Raw genomic sequence first — 16,179 nt, forward strand, 5'->3', positions numbered from 1 at the left:
ATTTAAGGGTAAATTAAAAGGAAAACTAAATATGTGACATACTTGAGTTGGAATCTAATATAGAATGAAGAATTATAAGTCTATGATTTTTGTGTCTCGAGGGAATCTTACATGTTTATTGGCTGAATGTATCTTCTTAAGCTTCTTAAGCAGTTTAGGTAGCTCAGTTTTCATTGTATTAAATCTATCAGTTAAAATTTGTTACTTCCTAGATAAAAGTATAATTTCTTTGAAGATAACTTTTTTCTTTTTGGACTTCTTCCAAGCTTGGAAAACTATAGATGCTTTGACTATGTTATGATCTTATAAAATGTATTTTTGATTTTTCTAACGAGGCCGACTTTTAGTTTGGCCATCTTTTGTAGGATTTCTTTTGAAAAAGTTGTTTACATAAATATATACTGAAACAAATTTTCTCAAGAATTACATAACAGCTATAATTTAGTGCTGTTCTAAATTTGATAAGTTTATATTGGATATACTATTTGAATTTTTAATATTTAAAATATATTCATGTGAGAGTTGTAAAAGCTTCAATTTCTGTATTTTCCTATTTGACAATATTAAACTAATTTTTAATTTACCATTATTTGTGAGTTTGGTCTGACTTTTTCTGAATAGTATGTATAATGGAAAGGGAAATCTCATACTCATTGAATATACATCCAAGGTCAGATAAAGAGTTGTTTCTAATTTAGCCTCCTAATAGATTCTAATTGTACTTAGTTAAAATTGTAGAATTCATAGAGTTTTTTTGGTAATTCAGTGTACTTTAAAATATTGATCTGGCATTTTATATAGTTTCCATTCAGTCTGGCAACCTGATATCATTCTTGATATAGAAAAATGAAATATACAGATTTGTAAAGCTATTCTCATTTAACCATTTGGCCAGTTTACTAGAAATCATCATGCTTTTGAGTATAGATTATTGTGTTGTAGGTTTCAAGCTTTAGAATATCTTCATTTCCATCACTTCTACTCTTTTACCCCCAACCCCAATTCTCAACCAGTTCTAGGACAGGAATTTGCATACTTTAGGAACTCATCGAGTATTTGTTAAATTGCAATTAAAAGGCAATTGAAAAAAAGCAGAAGTTCTGAACAACAAATGTTTTTTGATAAAACATTTAGCAGTCAAGACCTGACCTGAATTGAATTCATTTGGCAGCAGAACCTGACCAGTATTGCTATTAGGCTTTTTATAGTATTTATTTATCCCATTAGAGTTGAACATTCATATGTTGCAAGGATACTAATGTGTTTTATTTTGAGATGCTACTTCTGACCCCACTGGGGGTGTTATATAATATATACTATACATACCATAATACATTTCTAACATCTGAAATCCTAAATTGCAAAGAACAAGTGAGCATGTGACAATTTGTGGACAATTTCCCATGCATTAGAATATTTTAAGAAAAAAGGCTGCATCAGTGATACCATGTGGCAGACACTGGGTTTGAGAACACGGTCGTGAACCCACCCATGGTCCTTGACCTCATGGAACTTACACATCTAACCATATCAAAGTTTTGGTCTTCAGGATTTTCTTTTTCATCTTTAAATATTTGCTATGTGAGAAATGACATTTCAAATGCTTATTATTTATTTTAGAGAATCAGGGTTGCAATATTTCTACTTTTTGTGAAATTGAGATTTTCTTTACATCCTGGTATACCACCCACTTTTAAAATTCTTCTTTGGGCATTTGAAAAATAACCCTGTATTTCTTCTTATTTTTAGAAATTAGGTTCTATATGTCAAAGAAATCTCATTATTAACTGTATTATTCTAATCTATATCCTTATGTGTTTTTTATTTTCTTGGTCTGTGCAGTTCTGGGGGAGTAGTTTTAGTCTTCCAGAATGACTGTAGTTTTGTTAGGTTTTTCTTTTATTTCTAATATTTTTTGCTTTCTTATACTTGGATGATTGATGCTGCAGTGCTAATAACTTAACTACTTTACTTACCTTCTTTGTATATAATTCCCTTCACTAATTAAAAAAGCTCTTTGGTCCTGAGGCATTTTGCTACGAATTCTAGTTTATTTTATTATTACCATTGCTGTGTTTATTTTGTTCATATTTTCCTGGTAAATCTTTGACCACCCTTTATGTAAAAATTTTTTTTTCAAGAGAGACTTTATCTTTTAATGGAATGTTTATATTTTTATTAGTGTTTTAATTCATACTCATGATTATTAGAGAAATTGAACATTTAAAACTGTACTGGTTATTGATTTGTGAATTATTTGCTCATAAGTTCTAAGTAATGTATGTGATAATGAGTAATCCTTTTGTTTATCATTTGTTTTCACTTATTGTATTTTCAATATGCAGGTTGTTAATATTATGAGGTCAAACTAGTGACCTTTGTTCTTTGTGACTTATATTACATTTGTTCTTAAAATGTTCTTTTCTATATAAAGCTCAGGTAGATATTCATCTGATAATTATAAATATTTATCTAAACTTTGTATTAATTGCTATATCCCTAAATAGCTAGAGTACTGCCTAGAAAACTTAATAGGCATTAACATAATATTTTGCTTTATAAAATTAATTTTTAATATTTTGAAAACACATAAAAACACATTTAATCTTTTGATATATGATGTAAAGAGAGGACTCTCCCCCACCCACCCCAAACCTACTCAGTTTTTCCTTTACTACTTGCTGGTTAATCTTTTTCTTCCCTCTTTATGTGTGATGCTTCTTTGTAGCAAGGAACAGTAAAGAAGTGACTTTGAAGGCAGGTAGACCTGGATTCAAGTCTTAGCTTTCTCATTCACTTAAGTTTCTCTTCCCTATAGGGGGATAATATATGCTTGCTCAACAGGGCTGTTGTAGGATTAACAATTTTATGTAAAGTTCTTATCAAAATGCTTGAAACAAAGTTAACAACCAGAAACTGTGATTTTTACTGCTCTAGTATATAAAGTATTTCTGAGTTATTTGTCCTGTTACACTAATTTTTCTATATTTTACATTCTTTTTTTTTAAGTTTTTAATATATTTAATACAGGTAGTACAAGTCCTCCAATGTTACATTTAACTTTTATTCCATCTTTTCAAAGGCTTATTTTTTAAAAAGCAGTTATTGTCTGGTTATTATTTCTGGTGAATTTTAGAATAGTTATTTGGAAGAAAAATTTTGGTTGTGATTTTGGTTAGAATTTTATTGAACTACTACATTAATTTGGAAAAATTGACACCTTACACTATTTAGTTATCCTGTTCCTTGATTCAAGTTATCGAAATTGCTTTTGTATCCCATTAGAGTTGTTAGTTTCTTTATAGGTCTGATATTTCTTATTAAAGTTATTTCTACATATATTATATTTTTAATATTTAAATGGAATCTCTCCATTTTAATGTGCTTGAAAGGTATACATGGAAACTATCAATATTATTATCTTGTATATAATCACATAGTTATCTAATTAATTCTGTTTTTGAGTTGATTATTCTGGAATTGCTAGGCTACTAACCCATACATAAATAATGATGATTTTTTATCGTCATATCCCTGTATGAGGATATAATTCCTACTGCTCATATGCGGATGTATGAGTTAATAGTGATGATCATGACCATTACTATGCTATATCTGATGTATGATATCACTCTAAGGATGTTGGCCGTTAACCTGAATAGATATTGTTTACCAAGTTAAGAATGTATTCCTGTCTTATTTTAATGTGTGACTATACAATAAATGGTTCTAAGAACTTACTGACAATATTTTGAGTTTACTTGAAATTTTTGTTTGTTTGTTTTACAGGATGTTCAGCTAAAAGTAAAAACCTACTTGCTTGGAACCGATTTGTCTATATTCAAATATGATGATTTCATCTTTGTTTTGGATATAATCAGCAGGTAGTGTTTGAGATCTTGTCTTATTCTTTAATTTGATTCATTCAACCATGATAATCAAAGAAATCATGAATCAGTAAGTTATCTATTATAACTTCTTCGTGGAAATGAAGATAATTGAATATTTATAATTTAATTTCTGCTGAGTTTGTGTGTGTTTGCCCTTTGGATGTTTGTAGACCCTAATGGACTTGTGATTTTTAGAACTTTTTTCAAACATCCATGTTTTATGATTTGTTATCTTTGAAAAAGAGGTTCTGGGCTTCTTTTTTTCTATAATAAGAATATTGCTGAAATTTATGTACATCTTTTTATCCAACTAGGTTGATGCAAGTTGGAGAAGAATTTTGTGGTAGCAAGTCTGAAGTTTTGCAAGAGTCTATTAGAAAACAAAGTGTCAATTATTTTAAAAACTACCATAGGTAAGAACTCTAATAAAATATGAACATACTTATTTAGATGTTGAGAATACTTTTGTCTAATGTTTAACCTTACATCATTAATTGGTTTAAAAGAATTACTTTTGAACTTGAAAGAGTATGATTTTTTTAGCTCTTTTTAGGATTGTTCAGGATTTTTCACCAAAAATCTTATAAAATATTCTCATTACTTATGCATTGTCAATTTAATATATTCTTTGTCTTGAGGGCCTCGAAATATTGAACTAAATATTATACTGATTTCTTTATGTGTGAAAGATGACTATTATATTAGAATTCACCAAAAAGATCTGGCTGCGATTCTATGCCTACACATATGGTGTGAGGTAGGAAGGAAGTTAAATCAGTAGAGGCAACACTCAGTGAGGGGGTGCTTGAAAGCATCTGCCTCGTAGGAGTAAGAAGGCTTCTAGAGAAGAGGGCATTATTCAGAATCTAGCTCCAAAGCCAAAATTATGTACTATATTGCTTTGCAAAATAATTACTACTAACTTTAAACAAGGCGGCTAGGAATGGTTTGGGGAATGAAGGAAGGTAGGAAATAATGTTCATATAGCAATGTGGTTGAATGCTTAAAGCAACATTAAATTGAGAGTGCTAACATTTATTTGAACTTGATAAAAGCTGGACCCCGTGCTGTGTCCCTTACATACATTTTATTATTTGAATTGAGTTCTGTCTTGCTTTTTATTCTGCATTTTTCTTTTTAAAATTCAGTTTTGATTTCATTGTTGTTATTTGGCATCAGGGAGACTCAGGATTTGAAATTCTGCTATCTTTCCTTATTTGGAATCAACAGTAATATGTGACGTCAGAAGAGAGATTACTGGACTTCAGACTATGAATTACTAAATATCTTTAAGTACAAGTTTTCTTTGTTAATTATGAACTATTAATATTTGTTTTGAAAGATTTAAATTGATCCTGTACCAAAGCAGAATTTCATAGATGAATGAAAAGAATGTTTTAAAAATTTTTAATTGGTTAAACTTCAGGAAAATAGTGGTAAGGGAAAAATATGAAACACTTTTTATTTATAATTTCCTTTTCTGTTAAAAGTTAAGCTCTGCTAAAACAGAAGACTTGGACTGTACACATTGCTGTACAAAAAGAAATGGGGCCTTTTAATTACATATGGGACAAGATAGGAACAATGAAGAAGTCAGAAGCCTCACTTTGTCAGCATGAAGGCATACTGGATGTCTGTTTCCCAAATATTGTTTTATATCCAGCAAGACAGCTGGGAGACCTTTTGATGTTCCTTGTGACTGCAAGATATGTGCAATGCAAAAACTAATTTATTTAATGGTCTCCATTCTGCATTGTACTTTATTTATTGTCAAAAGGTGTCTATATCTGTGGCAACTAGGTATGGGCATTTCTAGACTCTAATCATAGTGGAGATTCTTCATGAAAGTTCGCCTTGATGAAATTAGAGAATATAGAAATGAATTATTAAATATTTTCCAAAACTCAGCATTTTAATGGACTTCTCTTGGAAGCATCTGTGGAACTCGTTTCCCATCGGAGAGGCCGTCCATGTTGTTAGAAGGAGAGCTGGACTGGGAGATTGTAGATTTGGGTTCTTATCCCATTTTTGCTGCTTGCCAGCTCACTAACATTGGACAAATCATTTGACCCCTGTGGGCTATGGTTCCATCAACTGTAATATGAGGTGGCTGGACTAAAAGGTCTCCATAAATGTTGCCTGTAAATCTTGCCCCTTTTTCTTGCTTCATTGTGTATTGTAAAAATTAAAATAGGTTAAAAAGTAAATGTTTAATTTTTTTTTAGTATTCTTCTCTTTCCCCAATGTTTCTCCAACAATCAGTGTGTTTTGAAGTACAACTATTTCTTTATAAAGCAAGGAAAACTTGACAGGCAGTTTAGAAATGATGCCAATGTGCGTATATTGAATTGATGAAAGTTATTACATTAGCCAGATTCACTACATTGCCTAAACTCCAATTTAATATCTCCAACAAATCAAACATAAATACTGAAAACAGTATGAAATATGGTGAAATATAGGTCAAGTGTTTTAATTTTGTTAATAAAGTGTTTAAATATGCTTACAGTTTGTTTCATGATCTTTCGCTACCAAATAGTGTTCTTGAGAATGAAAGAATTCTTAAACCAAATTATTCTGACTTGTAGTATGTGTAGGGTATTGGCTTGAAGATGTAGGCGTAATAAAAAGGTGAAAATAGAAGCATTTTACTTTTTGGTGGAGCATCTATTTATAAAGTGGACTCATGTAGTTTGTGGTTAAATTAAAGTTTGCATGCCACCATCTTTTTCTTGGGCAAAATTTTATGAGCACATGAGGGAACACATTTGAGCATATCAGTTTCCATAATCTGAATTCTTATCTTTCAAAAATATAAGCTTTTATTGCCCCAAATTCTTTTATGTTCTATTTAACAAGTACATTTTATTTTGGAATTACTTTGATAATCAAAGCTTATAAAATGTTTTCAAGGATCGTAAAGGTGCGTTGACTGGTATTAGAGGAGGGGAGAGGTCACCTATCTTTTTAGGGAGAAAAACTTCTCTTGCCTAAGGAAAAAAGGTTTATTCTTTAAGTATCTTTAAAATGTGTGTTGCTAGGATCAAGTTTATTATCCATATACTTATCTTTGTTTTCTGTCTGGATTAAGTGGTTTAATCATCTCTTCTTTTTTGAATGTTGGGCCTTAAATCTTCTATAACTGACCTACTTATTTCCCCCCTGTATATTCTCTTACCCTTTTAGTGTTTTTGTTATATATTTTCTGTATATTTTCTATACTTTTATATGTACAGTTACTAAGTTCTTTAGTCTCCGAGTTGGTATCTTTTATCAATGTAATAATTTTATATTATTGTGTAATAGACTGCTATGAATTTAGCAGCTTAAGACATTACCCATTTATTATCTCTCAGTTCTGTAGGTTAGATGTGTGGATCAGCTAGCTTGTCTAGGTTTTCAGCTTATGGTATCACAGGGCCGAAATCAAGGTGTCAGCTGAACTGGGCTCTTCTCAGAAGACTTTGAGGAAGAACTCACATCTAAGCACATTGAGGATGTTGGCAGAATTCAGTTTCTTGTGGTTTTAGGACTGAGGTCCCTGTTTTCTCGCTGGCTGTCAGCTTCTAGAAGCTGTTGTCTGGTCCTTGCACCTGACCCTGTCCATTTTAAAAGCCAGCAGTGGCATGTCGAATTTTTGTTATGCTTCGATTCTCTCTGATTTCCTCTTCTGCCATCAGGAGAAAGAGAAAACTCTACTTTAAAAGGGCTCATTCAGTTAATTGATCCACTTGGATAATCCTCATTTTGATTAACTCACAGCCAGCTGATTATTAATCATAATTACATCTGCAGAATCCCTTTTTGCCACATTTTTGCCACATATGGTAACATAATCATAGGTGTAATCCTCATCATAGTCAGTCCTCAGGATCAGGGTGGACATATTGGAGTGGGTCATTTTATAATTCTGCTTACTTCAGTCATTTTTTTAATAATAGCTTCATCGAGATATGTCACATGCCAAAAATACTAAAAATTCATCTCTTTAAAGTATATAATTTCACAACAACCATCACCAACATCCAATTTCTGAATATTTTATTATTCCAAAAGAAACCCTATACCAATTAATAGTCATTCTTCCCCTCTTGCAACCCCTGACAATTTTGTCTTTATGTATTTGCTTATTCTGGACATTTAACATAAATGGAAAGATACACTATGTGGCCTTTTGCATTTTTGCTTTCACTTAGTATAATGTTTTCATGGTTCATCCATGTTGTAGCATGTAACAGAACTTCATTCCTTTTTATGGCTGAATAATATTCCATTGTATAGATAGGTATATCAGATTTTTTTATCCATTCCACAGTTAATGGACATTTAGGTTTTTTCACTTTTGGAGTATTATGCATAATGCTGCTGCGAACATTCTTGTAAAAGTTTTTGCATAGATGTATGTTTTCAGTTCTTTTGGTATGTACCTAGGAGTGTATGGTAGTAAATACTTGAGAAAGTTTTTTCTTTTAAGGATAAGGTATTAACAAGTAAAAGTAAATATTTGTGTTTATTGTGTTGGTCTGAATGAGTTCTCAAAGTCGATTATGATAATGATGATAATTATAATTGTATTTTATTTTCTTAATTCTTGTATACAGTTTACTTTTCTTTTTGGAATGTTCATTTTATTTATTTATTTTTTAAGAACACGGCTTGATGAACTGAGAATGTTTCTAGAGAATGAAACCTGGGAACTTTGTCCTGTGAAGTCAAATTTCAGCATCTTGCAACTTCATGTAAGTTTTTTAAGAGCAAATAAATCTTTTGCTTAGTCATCTTTAAAAAAAATGTGAGTGCATTTATAAAATAAATTAAGGAATAATGCCTTTCCTTCCTTCCTTAAAAGTGAGTAATAGCAAGTCACTTTTACAAGAGTGATCCTTTCTTAGATGTCAAAATCTGTTTAATTTTACAAATTCAGTTTATACTCTGAAGGAAAATTCTTGCTTAAGAAGAGTCACAATTAAAATAATTTTTTCCTTATGATTTTAGAAGGGGGTCTACTGCTTTATTTAAATTTTGTTGAAATTTAATCAGTTACATTTTGATGGTCTTTAATGAAGATATTTATATTTGTAAAATATTTGTCATTTCTTAAAGGACTGAGAGGTTCTTAATTTATGCTGCAACTCAAAAATTTGCCTGTAATGAGAAAATGCCTTAGAGATAAAAGGGGCACTTATAAAAAATACTCTTAACTAATTTTTATTAGTTTATTCCTTTAATCCTTAAAGAATTTATAATCTGTGAAAAATATCTTTAATTAATTTTATTTTTCCCTTTGTAGAAACACATTGTAGATAAATATTCCTTGTGTGATAGATTGTGTCCTACAAACACCAAATGTCAAAATAAGATATATAAACTTAGATTCCTGTTTAGATTAGAATGTCCAGTGTCTTTAATTTTTGCCTTTGAAAGGAATGACTTTCTAGAAGCAATTTTCTTATTCTGGATAAATGTATAGAACACATGATTAAAAGTTTTATTTTTATTTCTTTTATAGGGATAGTCTGTATCGTCATGTTGTATAATTTCTTATATCTTATTCAGTTGACTAAATTGTATTGCTTTTCTAATGTGGAAATATTAAATATACTGAAACATGTTGATTAATGTTTTAAAGGCAGCAAAATTAATATGAATGTGAACATTATTTTAGAATTCTAAGATAATTCCTTAACATTATTTAGAATTCTAACGTTGATTTTAGAATCTTTATTTACATTTATTTGAAATTATATTTAACCATAAATTTTGTGTGTGTGTGTGCGTGTGTGCACTGTGTAATTATAAGACAGATTTTTTTATAAGGTATACTGAAACATTTCCATTCAAGTAAGTATTATCTCCTTTAAAGTAATAACCTTGAAGTTTCAATTATGCATGATTTGGATGGGGTGCTGCAACTCTTTTGCTTTAGCATTTGTGATTCTCTCATTCTGTATTAACCCTCTCATTTTACAGAGAAGCCAGGTGACATTCCCAACATTATATAGGAAGTTAATGGAGTATAATGGATTAATGGCAAGCTAGGATTACAAGATGTATCATTTGATTTCAGTGTGTGTGTTTGTGTTATCTGCTTCTTGGTATATGAAGAAAAAGAAATGAAAGTTTTAACCAGCAATATAAAGAAAGATATATCCTTTATGCTTTGTTTTCGATGTATTCATATAGAATATCTTAAACAGTACAAACATATAAATACACAAGGTGTTTGATCTAACAACAATTAGTTTTTATAAATGACTGTTGATTAAAGCAATATTCTAGTATTTTGCTGCTATGTTAACATTTTTACAATTATTATTCACATTTATTTTCTAAAATTTTCTGTGCAGTTTCATAAAGTAAACCTAAAGTAGCTTGATGTAGAAAACGCTGTTGTGATATCAGTAACTGAGTTTTTCTAAGTTTGTGCTTTCAGACAGCTTGCAAGATTTAAAAGTGAATAATCTGAGGAATCAGGATTAATATTTTTTTTTACTAGCTTTACATTTACATATGGAATGTTTGTATTTGAATTTTATTATTGTTGCTAAAAGGTGTCTGGCTCCTGTTTTAATGTCTAGGAATTTAAATTCATGGAACAGTCTCGTTCCCCATCAGTTTCACCTAGTAAGCAGCCAGCTTCCACTTCCTCAAAAACAGTGACCTTGTTTGAGCAGTACTGTAGTGGTGGGAATCCATTTGAAATTCAGGCCAACCACAAAGATGAAGAAACAGAGGATGTCCTGGCTTCTAATGGGGTATGTGGTGTTTTTAAAACATATTTGGAATATAAGTGAGATTTCCTTATTGAAAAGTTTTCTACCCAGTGAGCAAGATAATTGGCTAGACTTATTTATCCATTCACCACCCATCTTCCTAACCTATATACCTATGTACCTGTGATACTACTTGTACTTGTACAGGTAATGGTTTGACAACATGCTTTGTTGGCATTGTCCTTTTGAAAGATAAATTTTGCCCCTATGTTTACTTTATGTTCTTATTAGGTTACTTTATGTTCTTACTAGATTATTAATTGAATAGGACATTAATTTCTTTACTGTATATTTATATGATTTGTTGGATAGATGGATGGATGAGGGATCATCTGTACTTTTTTCTCAACTCCGCTCTTGGCCAACTAAGAGTGTTATTTTATTCCGTCTCCCTTTACTGAGAGAGGATAATGTTTGCTTAGTTACCTGGCAGGGGTGTTTTTGGATTTAGAAGAATCATGTTTTAGTAACACTTCTAACAGCTCAAAAAACAATAGTTAATGGAATGGGTTTGAAGGCAAATTTTATTAGCTGTGTTGCCCTTGGCAAATTATTTTAACTTTGTGACCCTCAGTTTCCCCATATTTACAATGAGGGAATGCTTATCTCATAGTTGCCTACAGGGTGTTTTCACAGTATTTAATTTGAATTGATTCTTCTGATCCTCATAATTTCCAGAGAGACTCAGTATGATTTTTATTTTAAATTCAATGAAGCTGAAATTGAAAACTGTTCAGACAAAAATCTGTTGAATTTGTCTCTGTATTTTAGTTTGGCATTTTCTTTTTTATTTTGTGAAGATACAATTTAATAAAATATTATCATGAAATATACCATTATCACTTTTTATCATGAAGTAGAAATTATTTTATAGTAAACCATATTTAAAATTTAGTGATTCTTTATGAAATTTTGCCTTCGTAAGTGGACTAAATTAAAAGGAATTTAAAGTCATTCCAATATTTTTGAAATGTACAGAGAAATCTCTGTACTGATGATTTGTTCATTTAGATCTCACATAGCATCTGATCATTATTATTGGTGACAGTTGTGTCACTATGAACACTGAATTAGCAAATACAGAATGACTGTTCCTAGGGGAAATGTTGGATTATGTTCCTGTGAGCCTCTAGTCACAACATTTTCATCAACTGATCAGTATGTAATCTTGTTTTATGTGTTTTTGCTTAAAGACACCTAATTTAATCTATAATGTTGATTCATTAACATGAAACTAACACCCATAGCACTGTAACTCGTGCTTTAGTGAAGTTCATCTAACACATGTACTTTTGCCATAAAGCACCTTACAGTCCTCTTGCACTTAAGAATACTAGACAACACTTAAGTACTGTGCTTGGTAGCCATTCTAAGAAGTGAAATTACTAGCAAAAAGCACAAAAAAATTTTTAAGTGTGGTACTAAATAGAATGTGTAAAGGACCCATGTTTACAGCAAGAGAGCTGATAGCAGGTAGAGCATCACCTTGTTTGCTCTCAGCTGGGAACATGCATGTTGGGTGCCTCAAAAGTCTTTGCCATTCTCCACATATCCATGAATGACTACGAAAGTGTTATGAAGTATTGTTGAAGTTACACATAAATTTTAGCAAGTAGGAAAATTTGCAAATACAAAGTCCTTGAAAATGAGGATCTGCTGTACTGTGAATCATGAAGCCATGTTGTTATAGCCAAGAGACCCGAGTTTGTGTAGAAAACCTTTCTGAATGTTATCAGGATCACATTGTGTACAAGTGGGAGAGAATGCCTGTAATGCTTGTTAGCAGTTATTAATGTGTGATCTCATCTTTCTAGGTACAGCATAAGCCCTTGAGAGTCAGGGTCCACATCTTAATATGGCCTGTCATAATGCTTTAGAGTCTCAAAAAATAGTTGTTGAATTAGACTAACTTTTTTCCATGTTGTCATCATACTGATTTCCAAAACTGAGAAATGGGAGATAAAACTTCTTAATAGAATTGTTTTGAAGATTCAGTGAGATAATTTCGTGAAAGTACTTAACATAGTGTTTGGTTAAAACTTAATAAATCTTAGCCATTATTTAAACATAGTAATTTGTAATATGAATCGGTGATGATGAAAATGGTGACGATGGTGATGATGATGATGATGATGATGGTGATGGTGATGGTGATGATGATGATGATGATGATGATGATGGTGGTGGTGGTGGTGGTGATGCTGCCATTGCTTCCTTTGCTGTGCTTGGACTTCACTCCTCTGCCATGATGGCACTGGGCCATGGTGCCATAAAGATGATGAAAATATTAGTAAAGCATCTTCATCTCAAGAGCAAATCTACCATTGTTGTCCCTGCTCTCAGTAGTTCCTAGGTGCTAAGCTTAATTTTCTAAGCTGCCTTTGGAATTAAATTTCATCTAAGTGAATTAGGTAGAACATTAGATAGAAAAAGATTCAAGTGACTTGGGAAAAGAAAAAAACTTAAATATGATACTAGAAACATTTTTAAACAATAATTGTATTAGCTGATAAAACCTAGAAAAGCTTTTTTGAGTAAATTCTTGATTTCAGAACTTAAATAATAATTGATTATAGCTTTTTATATGTTAATCTTGAGTCTAAATGATTTACGATCTTTAAAATGGCCTTCCTAGCTAACCTGTTGTATGTATAACATTAATCCAATATATAGGAATGGAAAAAAGGATTAATTCCTAATGATTAAAATATACTCCTCTGTGTTAAGAAAACAAATTAGTAAATTATTTCAGTATTGAAAAAAAAAATAAAAGAATATTAGCATGTGTGTTGCATTCATTTAATCTGAGTTAACACTTCCAGAGTCCCAGAATTATATACTCAACTTCTTTACAATGAATTAGCAAGTTGGAAATTATGATGAAACCACTTGGGAGAAGAAAAGAGACTTTTTTTTTTTAAATCAAATGTACACTCTTTTCTCCTAAGTCCTAGCAGGGTGTGTGCTTGTTTTTATTTATTTTCTTTATATGGAGATTTGATTTTTTGGGGACATTTACAAGCTTTTGTAGGTATGTTTATATTTATCTTTTTTCTCTGGAGCTGGTTAACATAGGATGATGAAGGGGAAAATGGAAGTATAATATGATTCTTGGTGGCAAAATTAAAGCTAAGTTATTAAGGACTTTTCTTCTATAAACTACTTCTTATAAAATTGGATAATTTTATTGTATTGAAAGACTCCAAGAAAGGTTAGTTCTTCATATTCATTGTTAAATAGACTGTGTTCTCTTCAGTATGAATCTGATGAACAAGAAAAAAGTGCCTATCAGGAGTATGACAGTGACAGTGATGTTCCTGAGGAACTGAAACGAGATTATGTGGATGAACAGACAGGCGATGCTCCTGTGAAAAGGTAAAATTGCTCCTAGATTGCATGGTATTTTGCATTTTATGTTGCACACTTAACATATAGAATCTCCTTTAAAGGTTAAGAAAAAGAAAAAATCAAAAATTAAAATTTTCTAATTGTTATAACATGTGACAGAAATTAATATGTTTTAAAAAATGATTCCTGTAAGGCTCAAAATATAGGCTTTTTTTTTTTTATTCGATATTGGACATACTCAAAGAGCTCTTAATTTAGAGATCAGTGGTTTTTGCAGAAAACAAACTTTTGATTTATAAAATCAATGCTGCCTTTTTGGGCAATTTATGTTTCACATAGATCAGAAAACCTCAGGGAGGAAAGTAGTCATTTGTTTTGTATGTGGAGTTTCTCCTCAGTCTAGTAAATACAGAAAGTCTCCACTTATCTTCCCAGTGTCATTTATGTTCACTACTTGAACTTCTATTCAGGCTCCCTTTTTTTACTTGAGTTTTGCTTTATGATAAACTGTCCCTTTTGAAAACTTAGGTAATTATATAAGAATTTTCGTTACCTTCTTCCAGTTACATAGGCCTGATTCTGATATGTGAGTGAATTAATTCTGACTGTCAGACATTTAATGACCACAAATGTACCTTATTTTTAATGACAGATTTAAGTATATTCTCTTTTACCTTCAAAGTACCTAGTTAATACTCAATTGGTTTGAAAGCCTGATTGATATAATCTCTCTCCTGAAAAGTGAGCAACTGATATAGTTGTGGTTATTTTAATTGGTAATATATATATTTCTATTGGTTTTCACATATGTGTGATATTTAAGCATCTACATCGATGATCTGTTTGCACCCGACTCGACTGTCATATCTTATACTTATTTCAGATTCTAAGGAGAGTATTTTTTTATATTTATGTCTGAAGTAAGGATGTTTAGTACATTTGATATATACTTTCCCTAGAACATTTGTCTTTTTAAAGTGACGTAGCTTCTATTAATGTTTGATAATTAATATCTTAGTATCAAAGAAATACATTAAAGTACTTTATTTCTTTGCTTACTAATTTCTTTTTCCCTCCGGGCTATAAGCTCTGTGAGGGCAGGAGAATAATCTCTGTATCCCCACCTGATACATGGTAAGATTTTCAGTAACTAATCAGTGAATGAAGGATAGATCGTAAGCTGAATTACTCACTAATGTACTACCTGTCAACCCTAATTGCAGTTCTGTTGTTTTTCTATATTAAGCATTTCTCGAGAAACCTTAAAGAGCAGGAAGAAATCAGATTACAGTCTAAATAAAGTGAACGCACCCATCTTAACAAATACAACATTGAATGTAATAAGACTTGTTGGTAAGTAGCTGCATCTTTAAAAAAAATTATTCTAGCAGTTAAGTTAGTCTACTTTTGTTACCAAATTATTATTACTTAGAGTTTTTATTATATACTCCAGCGCTCACCACAGTAAAGGATTTAATTGTTGTATGTCAGTGCTTTCTCATCTTAATTCTTCCCAATAGTGTAATACTTATATAAAGTCTATTTTTCTTTTTCAGTTAACTATTTAATAAGTATTTGTATCTTCTGCTTTTTCTAAAATTTCTTAATTAATTGAAATGTAATGAAAAATGCTCTATGTGAGCTAGAGGTATGTGTAGGATGATGATAGTACCAGTTTTACATTTATACAGTATACAGTATTTCTTACTTAATTGTTTCATTGATCTTCACAATCTTCCAGTAACATAGGCAAAATGAATAGTGATTCTCTGATGTTTTCAGATTCAAGAATTCTACAAGCTAAATATTCACACCATGTTGTTCTTATTACAGATTAAGACCTTTATTGATGATTTTGTAGAAGGCAACAACATGAAGAAATGCCATTTAAAATATTTAGGTTTGAAGATGAAGTATATTTTTTGATGTCTATTTCACCATTTATATGCTACCTCAGCCTTTATATCTCACAAATAGGTCTGCGTATTTGACGAATAAGTTATAGAGATGTCTTCTGACAATAAGTCAACGATACCAGTCAGGAATTTTAGTGGTTTTCTATAAAAATCACTGTGTTCTATTTATGGCGATGGTAATTTCCTGATGCCTATTTTGATTATACTTAGCTCTGATAAAATGGTCTGTGTTCTTGAAGATAATTTCTCACT

General features: G+C 31.0%; 1 protein-coding gene across 7 annotated transcripts in view; it reads left to right on the forward strand.

The window, feature by feature from the left end:
* The window catches only part of VPS50 (VPS50, EARP/GARPII complex subunit), a 110,317-nt gene that overhangs the window by 59,046 nt on the left and 35,092 nt on the right, over window positions 1-16,179 (forward strand). For all 7 annotated transcript variants that reach the window (XM_025046865.1, XM_006911903.3, XM_025046869.1 and 4 more), the window contains 6 exons: window positions 3,790-3,884; window positions 4,205-4,303; window positions 8,539-8,629; window positions 10,469-10,645; window positions 13,920-14,038; window positions 15,258-15,364. In XM_025046865.1, coding sequence (XP_024902633.1) covers window positions 3,790-3,884; window positions 4,205-4,303; window positions 8,539-8,629; window positions 10,469-10,645; window positions 13,920-14,038; window positions 15,258-15,364 — 688 coding nt within the window. The remainder of the gene's footprint in view (window positions 1-3,789; window positions 3,885-4,204; window positions 4,304-8,538; window positions 8,630-10,468; window positions 10,646-13,919; window positions 14,039-15,257; window positions 15,365-16,179) is intronic.

Source organism: Pteropus alecto, unplaced genomic scaffold (genome assembly GCF_000325575.1).
Source record: "Pteropus alecto unplaced genomic scaffold, ASM32557v1 scaffold21, whole genome shotgun sequence".
NCBI classification, from domain to species: Eukaryota; Metazoa; Chordata; class Mammalia; order Chiroptera; family Pteropodidae; genus Pteropus; species Pteropus alecto.